This window comes from Dermacentor albipictus, chromosome 8 (genome assembly GCF_038994185.2).
Source record: "Dermacentor albipictus isolate Rhodes 1998 colony chromosome 8, USDA_Dalb.pri_finalv2, whole genome shotgun sequence".
Classification (NCBI taxonomy): domain Eukaryota; kingdom Metazoa; phylum Arthropoda; class Arachnida; order Ixodida; family Ixodidae; genus Dermacentor; species Dermacentor albipictus.
The window spans coordinates 37,051,256-37,064,406 of NC_091828.1; the positions used below are offsets into that span (position 1 = coordinate 37,051,256).

Consider the following 13,151-nt stretch of genomic DNA (forward strand, 5'->3'; position numbering starts at 1 on the left):
CGTCTGTCAGGTCGGCACGCGTCTGTCAGTTTTCCTCCGACTTCCGTCGTGAGGCACCACCCAAATGGTACTCTCCGCCCCACGACCATAGCGCAGGCGCAAACGCTAGCCGATGGGGGAGAGTAGGAAAGGACGATAGGAGAGGGTGGCGAACGGTGAGATCGGCCACATCTGACCAGCATTGAAAAAAAATAGAGGCGCTGGATTAGCATTTGACTTCGTCGCTTTAGCAACGAATGCCTGTGCGGCCACAGCAAAGCTATGTTATCGACAAGTCTAAGCGGCTGAGCACAGCAGCAACAAGCACGCCACGTAATAGAGAATCAGAGAAGGAACGTCTGAGTGCATAGCAAACCGTAGAAAGTAAAATACACAGTAAACAACTGCTCGCTGCGTTCTTGAATGATAACTGCAATTATTTTCCTAAAATTGTCACGAAATTTTGCAATAAATGTGTTACGAGATTCGAAAGAAATCAATAATTTTAGAGACTAATTGACCGAGCAATTGGACCGCATAGAAAGGTAAGTACACGTTCTTTCTGAATACTATGTCGATCCCTTGTCACCGTATCACCACAGCTTTAATAGCGATGTTGACAAGCCAAATGCAGAAAGAGTTTAATAGTATTTACACACAACTGACTTTGATAAAGCCTTATGTTACCGATACGGCCATGCCATTTTCACAGTGAAGGTTGTCGATGTGTCTCACAAACCCAATGGCATCCAAGTCCTAAAAAGTACACCATGAATCAAGATTACTTGTTCCTAATTAAATGTTACGAACATGATGCCGAAATGTCGGTGTCCTAGAAACACGACAATGCACTAAGTTTTTTCGGGCCCCAAGTAAAGATGCGGTCCCAAAAAGCACCATACTAAGGATTTCTGTACAACTTCGGCAGCTAAGGAACATCTATGAAGAGCTGGAAGAAGCCAGAGCCGCTTAACTACTTCGACTTCTTTGCTCGTTAAGGAACACATAGTGTGCCGTGGCTAGGCGACGCTGAGATTTTTATTTCATCTTTTTCTTCGTTGCGGCCGAAAAGAGGCATGGCCTCGGGAACAGCGAGAAAAGTGCAGCTCCCGTTAGTTCAGCGTGTGTCCAATTTAGGCCTGACTAATGCAAGGTGACCACAACTGGCACCGCACATCCTGACAAGAAAAAAAAAAGAAACGGCAGAACTAGGCAGCGTGTTCCAATCTATAAATAGTATGAAAAATAAGGGCGCGCTCTCACGACTGGCGGAATACGAAGGGGAAACATTTATAGACGTTTCCGCAAACAGTTATCTTCAATCCACATGGACAAGGGACGAACACACGATGAGCGCTGACCGCCAATTAGTAGGACTTATTGTGCGCATACACAAATATACTCATGATAAAAAGGATGGTGGGGGGGGGGGGGTTCTATCTTGCAGTTAATCCGCGCAGTTGGCAGTCAGTGCTCGTGTTGTGTTCCTTTCTTGTTCGTATTTGTTTTGCGCTGTTTTTCACCCATGAATTCGTACCAACCAGCTCGCATTCATACCCTTTGAAGTTATCTCAAAATATTCTTCATAAATGAGGGATTTAAACGCAAATGTTCATACGCGCTCTTGGCTAAATGAATATGAATTCAGAAGTTAACCTTAACCATCAGTAACCTTCCACTCAAGAAGTGAGGCATTGGTTTCCAGGAAAATTCAGTCAACCATGTAAGTTATGTGACCTGTTCTTCCGGATTCGCGGATCTTCTTTTGAAAAGTGACCCTTATTGGAACGACGACAGCCATAAATTAATTTATTACTTTTTTTTCTGTTGCGTTCTGAACGGTGCAACCCCTTGAGGACAACTTTCCATGAAAAATACCTTGGCACCCCCCTCACCGCGTGTCTACACACTGCACCTCTTAGTATCTTGCTCCGCTTCCATATGGTGTAGACGATGACGCTGTAGCAGGCAGCGATAAGCAGGGCCGGCACGAAGAACAGCGAGCCAGCCACCAGCGTCATGTACACCTGCCACTGCCACAGCTCGAGTTCAATCCAGCACTGCAGACGGCCGTGCACTATTGCCTCCCCGTTGAGGAAAATGGAGGGCAAGGACATGGCGAAGGATGCCGCCCAGGCCAGCGATACCAGCCAGCGTGCTCGCTTCCCTGCGAACACAGTTTGTGCAGTGAAAGACGAACTCTCCCTCAAAGCTGCACAGATCAACACTTTGCCTTAGCAAAGACTAGTATGAAGCTATTATTCTAACAGCCTCAAAGCAACACAGTAGACGCCAGTTCGTGGCCACAAACTGGCCAGATCGCAACATAAGGCCACCGGCCAGCCTAAGGCTACGATTTGGTCAGTGGGTGCGCATTCATAAGTATATGGAGCATAAAAGCTAACCACATTTCACACGAAGCCGGCAACACAGCTGAAAGCGCAAATCGTGGTGACTTTGAAGCGCGCTTATTTTTATTCCGTGGATTAGCCTTTTCGTCTGTTACAACTTGCGGAGATAAAGTTACGTCAAATCACGTTTCCAGTAGGAGACTTACGATGCTTGGGTTGCGAACTAAAACAGTGAGCTGCAGCCGGTGGCCGCGGAAATGTGCCAGTCCACTTGTTTGGAGCTAAATAGGTTCAAATCTGTGACGCCTTCCTTGCGAAAACCAACGCCATATTTTGCGACACAATAGCATGAAACGTACTGTTTAATTATTTTGCAGTTTAGGTTTACTATTGTGCAAAAATAAGGGTACAAATGTGGATTTTATGTACATACTGAGCGTGGTCCCTGAGTCAAGAGACTCTATAGAGGGGAACTCCCTTTAGTACTAAGTGAAAAACATGAATACATGCAGCAACTATACATGACTATAAAAAGAATCAGCGCATTGTTGATGTCAGTAGCTAACACAAACAAATAACAACATATTAAATGTCACAAAGCAATTGTTAAATACAGTGACCGGTACCATATTACATTGAACACAAATGTATACAAACGGAAGATTTGTATCTTAGCAGTGAGATGTGCCTTAAGATGACACAGTAATGAATAACTGAGGTTCTTTTAGAGCACGAAAAGGGACGAAAGACAGTGGAAAGACGCGGACACTGCGCTAACTTCCAACAATTGTTTTATTCCACGAAGCGGTACACATATATATAGGTAACAGATACCACCGTACGCATGCGCATATGTACTGATTTCTAATCAAATGAGAAAGCAAGGAGACATGTGTAATAAAATGTTTGTCATCTTCGATATCATCCTAACTTTCTATTACACATGTCTCGTCTGTAAAGTCTTGGAGTGCGCTGAGAGGATAAAGGAGACCTAATTCAAGTAATTCCCCCCCCCCCCCGCCCTCTATTCCATTGCCCCCTTCCCTTTTAAAAGGGATAAATGAAGTACTTCATCATCATCATCATCACCTGTTTTGGCGTGTCGAGTAAGATAATCTGTGCCGCGGATGATCCATTATTGCCGGCAGTACACAATGGAAACGGACATAGAAGGTTTATGCCAATTTGTTCAAACGGTGCTTACGGTATCTGAACAGTATGCAGCAGCCCAGCAGGCTTGCCGGGTAGGGCTTTGCGGCGCTGGCAATCCATGCATGTATAAATGTAAAGTTTCACGACCACTGCAAGTCACGGCGAGTAGTACTTTAGCCTAATTCTTGCCAACATGCGGCTGTAGCCCAAGTGACCAGCGACTGACTCGTTGTGACATGCAGGTAGGACTTCGTGGCGAAGAGATGCGGGAATGACGAGTAGATAGCTGCTGCCACCAGGGGAAAATTTATTTTTATAGAGAACGTCGTTGCACAAGCAAAATGAAGGCAGCCCTCTGGCGAATGACCTCGGCACGCTGCTTGTTCTTCTAAGTAATCGATAAGAGGAACCAGTTCTGCGTCCTCGCATTGCTGGCATGAAACCGCGACAGTGTCTAGCATGCCTAGAAAAGCCGCCCCATCATCGTGGTGCACTGCAATCCCAACAGTCCCAACAGTCGGCGTCAGAACGTCATTTCCTCGATTTGTATACAAGAGTGAAATCCAACTCCTGAAGCCATAGACTCCAGCGCGCTAGCCGACAAGTTCGATCTTTTAAATTAATCACCCAGTAAAGTGCATGATGATCACTGACAACGGTGAAACGCCGACCATACAAATTTGGGCGAAATTTTAGGACGGCCCATAACAGTGGGAGACATTCTTTTTCTATAGTGGAGCAGTTAGCCTCCGTTATTGATAGCGTTCTGCAGGCGTATGCAATCACTCTTTCGGTGCCGTCCTGCCGCTGTACAAGCACTGCGCCGAGGCCGACATTACTCGCATCGGTATGAAGAATCGTTGAAGCGTCTTCATGAATGTGTGCGAGCACACGAGGCGTCTGCAGCCGTTGCCGTTTGTCATGAAATGCCCGTTGCATGTCCTCGCCCCACACGAAGGGAGCATGTTCTCTGGTGAGATGAGTAATGGCCATGCGATGCAGGAAGATTGCGCAAGGAAGCGCCGGTAGTAGGCGCAAAGGCCCAGAAAACGTCGGACGGTCTTTTTATTGGATGGCGTGGGTAAATTAGAGACGGCAGAGATTTTACCAGGGTCAGGTCGGACGACTTCACGGCTAACAACGTGGCCGAGGCATTGCAGTTCTTCAAAGCCAAAATGGTATTTTTCGGGTTTCAAATCTAGACCAACTGAGCGCATTGCGTCAAGGACCGCCTTTAGGCTCAGTAAGTGTTCCTGGAATGTGGCGGAGAAAACAATCACGTCGTCGAGGTACACCAGGTAGGTTTGCCATTTGTGGCCTGAGAGTACCGTCTCCATTAGTCATTGAAGCGTTGCTGGCGCAGAACACGAACTGAAAGGGGAACACCTCAAATTCATAAAGTCCATCCGGCGTCACAAAAGCGGTCTTCTCACAGTCTCTCTCATCAACTACTGCTTGCCAGTAGCCACTTTTCAAGTGCATCGACGAAAAGTGACGCGCGTTTCGTAGCCTCTCCAGTGAATAATCGATACGCGGTAATGGATAAACGTCGTTGTTGTGATCTGGCTGAGCTTTCGATAGTCGACGCCGAAGCACAGGCTACCGTCCTTCTTTTAAAACCAACACGACAGGCGATGCCCAAGGACTCTTAGATGGCCGAATAATCCCGTTCTCAAGCATCGGCTTCATTTGTGTTTGTATTGCCTCGCGCTCTTTCGGTGCTACACGATACGGATTCTGCCGAATGGGTCTGACGTCGGCTTGGGTGACAATACGGTGCTTAGTGAGCGGCGTCGGGCTAACTCGTTACGTAAATGAGAAGCAGCTGTTCAACACATCGATGCGCTCAAGGAGGCCGCTGCGTTCGACAGATAAGGTGTGACTGACATCAGCCTCAGGAGCAGGCATAGCAACGGTGGACGACGCGTGCTGCACTGAAAGGCAGTCTTTTATTGGGGTAAATTCGTCGAAGTACGCAACAGCTGTGCCTTTAACGATGTGTCGACGTTCCCTGCTAAAATTCGTCAGTAGGAGTTCATCATGTCATTCGAATACATTAACTACGGCCCTGGCGATGGAAACGGCTTGACTCAGTTCCAGTGCGTCGATGTGTTCAGTGACGCCACGCCCTGTGTGCAAGTTGTCGCAGACTACAGGCACTAGGTAACAGCTTCGCGGCGGAAGCGTGACGTCGTCGCCGGCGATACGTAAGCGGGGTCACCGATGTTCCACAGAGTCGACGTCGCCTGAGCTCACAGAAAATGTAACGGCGAGGTCGCAGACATAATTCACTGCACCATACTCTCTCAAGAAATCCATACCCAATATAAGTTTCTTGCAGCACTCAAAGAGAATGACGAGGGTGGAGACGAAGGCTGTGCCGGCGATTACTATTCTGGCTCTGAATTTTCCTGGCGTCATCAACAGGCCGCCGGCAGTTCTGATGTTGGGCCCAGTCCACAGCGTTTTGACTCTCCTCAGCCTGTCGGCCAGCTTTACACCTACTGTCGAAAAATTCGAACCAGTATCGACGAGAGCGGCCACTTGGTCGACGTCAATGCGAACAAGATCGGCGCTGACCGCGTCGGTTACAGGTGGTGTGTTTGGAGTCGCCGGAGTTTTATAGCCGTAGATCGTCGGTGACGGGGGCTCTTGGAAAGTTAGACGATTTGCAACGTCCCCCCGGGTAGCCACTGCCTCTAGTTTCCACGGCGCGGGCTAAGGGACCTGTCCCTAGAGGCGCAAGAAAATCGCGATGGGTCGGTGTGGTGTAACGAGCCGGAAATGAAGAACGCGATCAAGGCGTTGTTAAATCTTCCTGCCGGAAGTTTGTAGGATTGCCGTGAAACAGAAGGTAATTGCAGTTGGGAAATCTTGGATACTCAGCTGCGCGGTAGTGGCACGCGCGGTAAACGTGTCCTGCTTCACCCCATTGAAAGCATAGCGGCCGGCCGTCAGCGGTGCAACACAAATACAACATAACACACAAAGCGGGTAGCCAGCAGGGGATTCGCCGTAAGACCGAGGCACAGCGATCGGCTGTCGGCGGTACGGCATAGCTGGTAGCGGCAGTGGCTGTAGAAAATAGGGCGTAAGGGGTGGCGGTGATGGCTGCGTCGTATTGGTTGAAGTTGTCAGCAGCATCGAAGTGGCGGGAGGTAGGGTCTCAAACCACTTCCGCGTTGGTTAATCGTCACGTCGCCTGCCAGTCCGGCGACGAAAAAGACTGTCAAACTTCGTCCTAAACGAGATCAGCGACAGAAGTCACCGCTGGTGCCATGGGAGAAATCAAGAGCTGCCGGATGTCGTCTCGCAGAATCTCTCAGATAACTTCAAGCGCAGAGGTGCCGCAGCTCTCAGTCAGTGTTCAAGCATTCACCGGCGAGTTCTTGCTATTATATTGGCGGTACCGCTGCTGTAGAGCCCGTTCAATAGCGGTAGCCTCCTTGGTAGATTCAGCCACTGTCGTCGGCGGATTCTTCACGAGTCTTGCAAACAGTTTCTCCTTCACTCCGCGCGAGAGATAGTCCAACTTCCTTTCTTCAGCCATCTCAGGGTTTGTTCTGCAAAAAAGGTGGGCCATATCTTCTACAAACATAAACGCCCTCTTTTGGTTATTGAATACGGGATTCGAGAAGGCGCTGCACGTTGTCTCTTCTGTCGCTACTAGCGAATGTGTCTAGCAGCTGGGTGCGGAAGGCATCCCATGTGGTCAAACTCCTTTCCCCGCTCACAAACCACGTCCGCGCACTGTCTTGAAGAGCAATATAGGCATTAGCCAGCTTTTGCTGGGAGCCCCAGTCATAATAATTGGATACACGCTCGGATTGGTCCAACTAATCTTGGACATCTTCGAAAGAGGCACCATGGAAACTTTCTGGAATTTTGGCATTCTGCAGCGACACCTGCGATGGAGTTGTAGTAGCCACGGCGGAAGTAGGTAGACGGATTCCTGCAGGGTCCCACAAAAGGTTGAATTTCGTCATCAAACCTAGCAGACGGTGACTATACCGGTGAACAGGAGTTTCGCGAAACGAAGGTGATTCCGCGTTCGATGTATATCTCCGCGAACAGGTACCAAGCATGCGGCAATCATCCCCAGCACCTCCACCAGTGTCACGGCCTAGTAGGAGACGGGCAAGCCGGTGTAGAGTACGTAATAAAGCACTTTATCATAGCAGTTAACGCGACGCCGTTGTCATCTCTGTTTTTCTACCCGCGCGCTATTTTAGCTTTCTTTGAATCACCTGGCACACACCCGTGGAGACCACATAGGATGCGGCTATATATGTATCTTACAGCGCAATTTGGCAGAGCGTGTCACTGGCAGGCAAGACGACTTCAACGTTAGCGTTACTGCCAACCCTCCTTATGTTGTGCCCCACACCGGGAATGTATCTGGCCAGTACAATATAGTGTTCATTCACGTCCTGCTAGCGCTTTATCACATTTCGAAATCCCGGAAGCACTTCTCCAATATCGACCACATGTCGCTGGAAGAAGCCCGCTACAGTGAACCGTCATTTCACAAGGTGAGCCCAGACATTGTGTCAGCAATTTCGCACATAAGTTTCTTTTGCGTGTTCACGAAATTAACATTGGCAGATTTACTCTGCCACACGTTTACCACTGTGCGGGTGGTAAACGTTTACCCCTATGTTTGCTTTCTCCTTCTTCCGGCGAAGAGGCATATTGCTAGGTCCTGTAAAAAATTGCATGCGTCTGAGCAGCCTTGTAAATCGGGAATTTCTTCCCATACGAGGGCCGATCCCGAAGAAGATAGTGCAAAAGTGGGCCGATCGGTTGCGGAGGCGAAGCAGGCTTTGAGTACTCCGCGAATTTGCAAAAACAATTTTAATATATCAGATCTAAATACAACCCGTATCAGATATTAGGCTTATACTACACTTTTACCAGCGTCGCTCATGTCTGTGTTTGCACCACGCTGTCTTTGTCGACGTTCCAAGCACTTGCGCATCTTCTTTCCTTTCCGCTCTCCCATGGTGGCGGCACCGTAAGCATGCTGCCCGCCAGGACAGTGAGGCGGAAAGAGATGTGAAGCGTCCACGTTGCCCCGATCTCGCAAACTTTGAACGTTTCACCGGAGCTACGGCCCGGTTTTGGAGTCAGTTTGTGGGGTACAAATATTGTTGGCCTGTGTTGTGTGTGACCGTTTGTGATTTTTAAGCGACCTCTCAAACACTACTTCACTGCGGGACTGCGACCAACGCGCAACTTCCTTCGCTACGGCGAACCCGTGTATGCCCTGTGGGAGAGGTGAGGTGTGTTTCTGTTCTACGTGCCGGAATTCGTTAGTAAAAGGTGTCGTCTCGTCTTTTGCAACAATACATGGGTACGTGTACCCCCGGCGCTTCTTCATCTTCCAAGGCTCAACATCGTGAAGGAGCGACTAATCGCGCCTAACCTTCCATTTATCTGCATGCAGCGTTTGACGCATGGTAATGGACAGTCCGCCATTAAGGGCCCCACGTACACAGCTTCGCTGGTCATCAACCTCCACAGATTGAAATCGTGCTGAATTTTTTCTTTCAATTTCTCATACCATCTGCCCCGCGCAGGCTAGCCAACCGGACGTCCATCTGCTTTACCTCCCTGCCTTTGTTTGATTCTTTCACTCAAGCACAGCGAAGACTTTCGGACACTAAGTCCACAGAACTAGCAACCGTAGTATTCAGGAACCTTCAAGGTGTGTTTTAGCATTCCCCAACCCCACTATCTCAACCCCACATGAAATACAAACAGCGAAAACGTACCATGGAGTGCCGCATTCGATTACTTAAACGCTGGCACGAAGTATTTCTTTGATAAAACTAATCTTGCATATCGTCGCTACGAGGAGTATATATTCAGCTTCAAAAGGGGACATGACTATGCTTCGTGGGAATGTAGTGTGTGAAAATGCTTTTCTGGTATATGACTATCATCAAGGCCTATTGACGTTAGCTTCAACCGTAACACGCGCAGTGGCATTGCGCAATAGCTCACGGTTTAGTGAGCTATTGTGTTGAGTGAGCTATTTAGTGTTGTTTTTCACTTTTTTCACGTAAACCATTTCTATGCAAACAAAGACCATTGATAAGATAGCGCTCATGCTGTCTGCCTCTCGAATACGTGTCAGTTTCGCGCTGGCTTTCATATGACGCCTAGCAGGCAGCAAAAGTGATGCAGTCAACTCTGCCCTAATTGGCCAAACTTCGAAGACATAATGAAGAACGAGCGGAAAAAGAATTCGGCGCCAAGCTGTGCAATCAACCTAAGTGTACATTTGCGGGGCAACAAGTACAAACGTGAAAGGTAAAATATATGCGCAGAATGCACAAGAGAATGAAATGAAGATAATTAATAAACTATACCTAGCTTCACGCTATTGTTGGTACAAACTAGTGATTGAATTAAATCACGGTGTTCTGATTACAAAATATAGCTTTTGTTTCAGAATTTTATTTTTAGAAATTTACATCTTTGACATCTACCATTTTATTCAAATGATAATACGTTGAAAAGACCACTTACAGCTTCCAGAAAAATTCATAGGCCTAGTGATGGCGTCGTAGCGGTCGATGCTCAGTGCCACCAGCACGTATGTCGAAGAGTATGTTACCAGCACCTGGATATGTTAAAAAAATGTTATGAACTATACGCACATAAATATACGCTTGATATTTCACCAACTACGTATGTGGCGGCAAAATATTTTTGCATAACACAACTGGCTAAGAGCGCTGCAATGCACAAAAAAATAATTTACTTTATAACAGGTAGGTGCTGACGTCTTGCGCACACAATGTCACGCAGCAAGTAGCAATTAATATTCACCATAGTAGGCATGTTATATATTCAAATGTCTCAAGCGCTCGAAATATGAAAGGAAACGAGATTCATTTTACTTCTTGTATGAGCGGTTCGTTAGCGAATAATTGGTTTCGGTTGTGCCTACAAATTGACAGCAAATAGTCATACTTCTATGTTTCGGAGAATAGCCACTAAAGATCTATAAACACAGCGCCCAACTGTTCCATGGTACGAAGTGTTGATCTCAATATCTGAGTGGCGCTTCATCGCACGTTAGGTCATTATCCAAGCGTAATGAGCGTGACCGCAGCTTGAGGTGAAAATGTTGTTCTTACGGAACCACATTAGACATGGGTGAAGGTACCTTTGCCTAGTTAGTTTATAATTAGCGTGTTATGCTCATAAAATCAACTGGAACAAAAGCTTATTGCACCCACGGGGGCATTTGCACTTATTGCACCTGTAACGTTATGGCCTTACCCTTGCTACATCTCACTATGCCGGATAAATCTACAAAAAGCTAAAGGAGCATGACTCTTCTTACCAAACCCGCCGTGGTTGCTCAGTGGCTATGGTGTTGGGCTGCTGAGCACGAGGTCGCGGGATCGAATCCCGGCTGCGGCGGCCGCACTTCGATGGGGGCGAAATGCGAAAACACCCGTGTACTTAGATTTAGGTGCACGTTAAAGAACCCCCGGTGGTCGAAATTTCCGGAGTCCCCCACTACGGCGTGCCTCATAATCAGAAAGTGGTTTTGGCACGTAAAACCCCATAATTTAATTTTTTTCTTACCGAATGACATCATAGGACCATTTTATAGATATTATTACTCTGAGAAAGTTTATCTCACTTTTGGGGATGTTTCTGTGTTTGTACCTAACCTCTTTCACGCCAAATGTCAGTGGTTTGTTCATAGGTTGATTGGAGGAGCATCAAGCTGTTGTGCTGAGGGAACCTTGATCGAAGCCAGCAATTGGGTCATTGTCTATGTGTCAATGGGTGTGCTCCGCAATTTAATGAACCTCTTGGACGCCAACTAATATCGAGTCATAAATACTCGAACAATTTTGTCTGGACATCTAAGAGGACACGTGGCACGCACCGACTTCGTGGCGGCGCAGCCAGGTGGCGCAGCCTGTCCAGAGGCATGCACGGCAGTGGAGCCCGGCTGCCCATAGGCCCCATAGATGAGCCGTTTTGGCGGTGGCAATACGGGGTGTCGCTGAGTTACTATTGCTAATTTTATTGTTGCTAACTTCACGAAGGTGAATATTCATCATGACATGAGTTCTGTCTGAATTTTATTCCTGTGTTTTAGTTTAACAATTAAGGTGACAATGATTAGCTTTCCTAATGTTTCAAAAAAAAGCAGCTTCAATTCGCTGCATTGTCCCCGAGTATTATGAGTGTGGTACCGAGGCGTACCACAATGTGCGATCGCAGTGCACCCTATATATGCCTCGCGTACTTATCGCGCTATATGTTGTTGAAGTAAGCTGCACGTGCTTTTTGTGGTTCACTGTAAAAATACAATATATACACGTAATAATTAAACCAACGTAAATACTTCCATGCGCAAAATTTATGAGCGCAAAGTATGCCAAATACAAGTAAACGGAACCAAATTACAAATATTGAATATAGATGTATCGGTTCATTAGGCTTCCGCAGAAATAAAGCGACCACTCTTACTGTTCTGGATAGCTTGATAACCAAAAAAAGAAAGTAAAGACGAGTGGTGTCGCTGTCCTGAGGTCACTACACCTTTTGCCCGCTATGTTGTGGATTTAGACAGCATCTGCTCGGGTCTATGCTCATCAGTGAGGCAAAGATGCATTTATTAATGCGATTGCAGATGTTTTACGTTTTCAAACAACAGCAGCACACAGATATTGTAGCAACAAATTGCATTTTAAGGAAATCAAATCACAACATAGCAGGTATAGAAAAAGTTGGTTCACTGAGACGGCTCAAATACCAGAAAATTCTTCGAAATTCGTAACGTCACGCGAAATATCATAGCAAAAATTATTCTGAGAATATCTATGTACAGACATCATTTTTTCTAAATAATCAGTTTTCGCCTATGGGTATGGTGAAAGAATACTCTGCCGCTCTTACGGTGCATTTACGTAAGTGATCGCCAGATGTCGCCATAACCCGCCGTGGTTGCTCAGTGGCTATGGTGTTAGGCTGCTGAGCACGAGGTCGCGGGATCGAATCCCGGCCACGGCGGCCGCATTTCGATGGGGGCGAAATGCGAAAACACCCGTGTACTTAGATTTAGGTGCACGTTAAAGAACCCCAGGTGGTCAAAATTTCCGGAGTCCCCCTCTACGGCGTGCCTCATAATCAGAAAGTGGTTTTGGCACGTAAAACTCCATATATTATTATATATTATTAGATGTCGCCATGCCGACTGCAACTGACAACAAAGACATGGCTCACGGGGACCGATGTTCAAACCGGCAAGCGTGACTAGCCCGTCTCAAGTCCTAAACGTATGGCGATTGTTGCCGTTCACATCTGCTCGCAGCGCCATCGGCAATTAATGTAAGCGTCCAGCTCCTGCGCCGCCATTTAGGTCAGTAGGTTCAGTAACGTGACTGAAAAATGGAGCAGCGAGCGTCTCTCTCGGAAGAGTCGCCTCCCGACTAAAGGCAACCATTTGCAACAGGTCACTTTGCAAAGGACTTAGTCGTGCGACCTCTGAGAGCCGCCGGTGTGAATGACCTGGTTCATTGTCCCTCTTTAGTGTACATTTAAACTGGAGCGCGAGTAAACATGCAACTCAAATATGACACAAAAAAACAGTACACTATGAAACAGGACAAAGTGCTGCTTGGAATATAGTTT

General features: G+C 47.2%; 1 protein-coding gene across 1 annotated transcript in view; it reads right to left on the minus strand.

Moving 5' to 3' along the window:
- LOC135901524 (cardioacceleratory peptide receptor-like) overlaps positions 1–13,151 on the minus strand; it is a 172,456-nt gene that overhangs the window by 8,036 nt on the left and 151,269 nt on the right. Inside the window, exons 4-5 of the mRNA XM_065431366.2 lie at positions 10,017–10,110; positions 1,895–2,146 (exon numbers count right to left, since the gene is read on the minus strand). Of these exons, the coding sequence (XP_065287438.2) occupies positions 1,895–2,146; positions 10,017–10,110 (346 nt within the window). The remainder of the gene's footprint in view (positions 1–1,894; positions 2,147–10,016; positions 10,111–13,151) is intronic.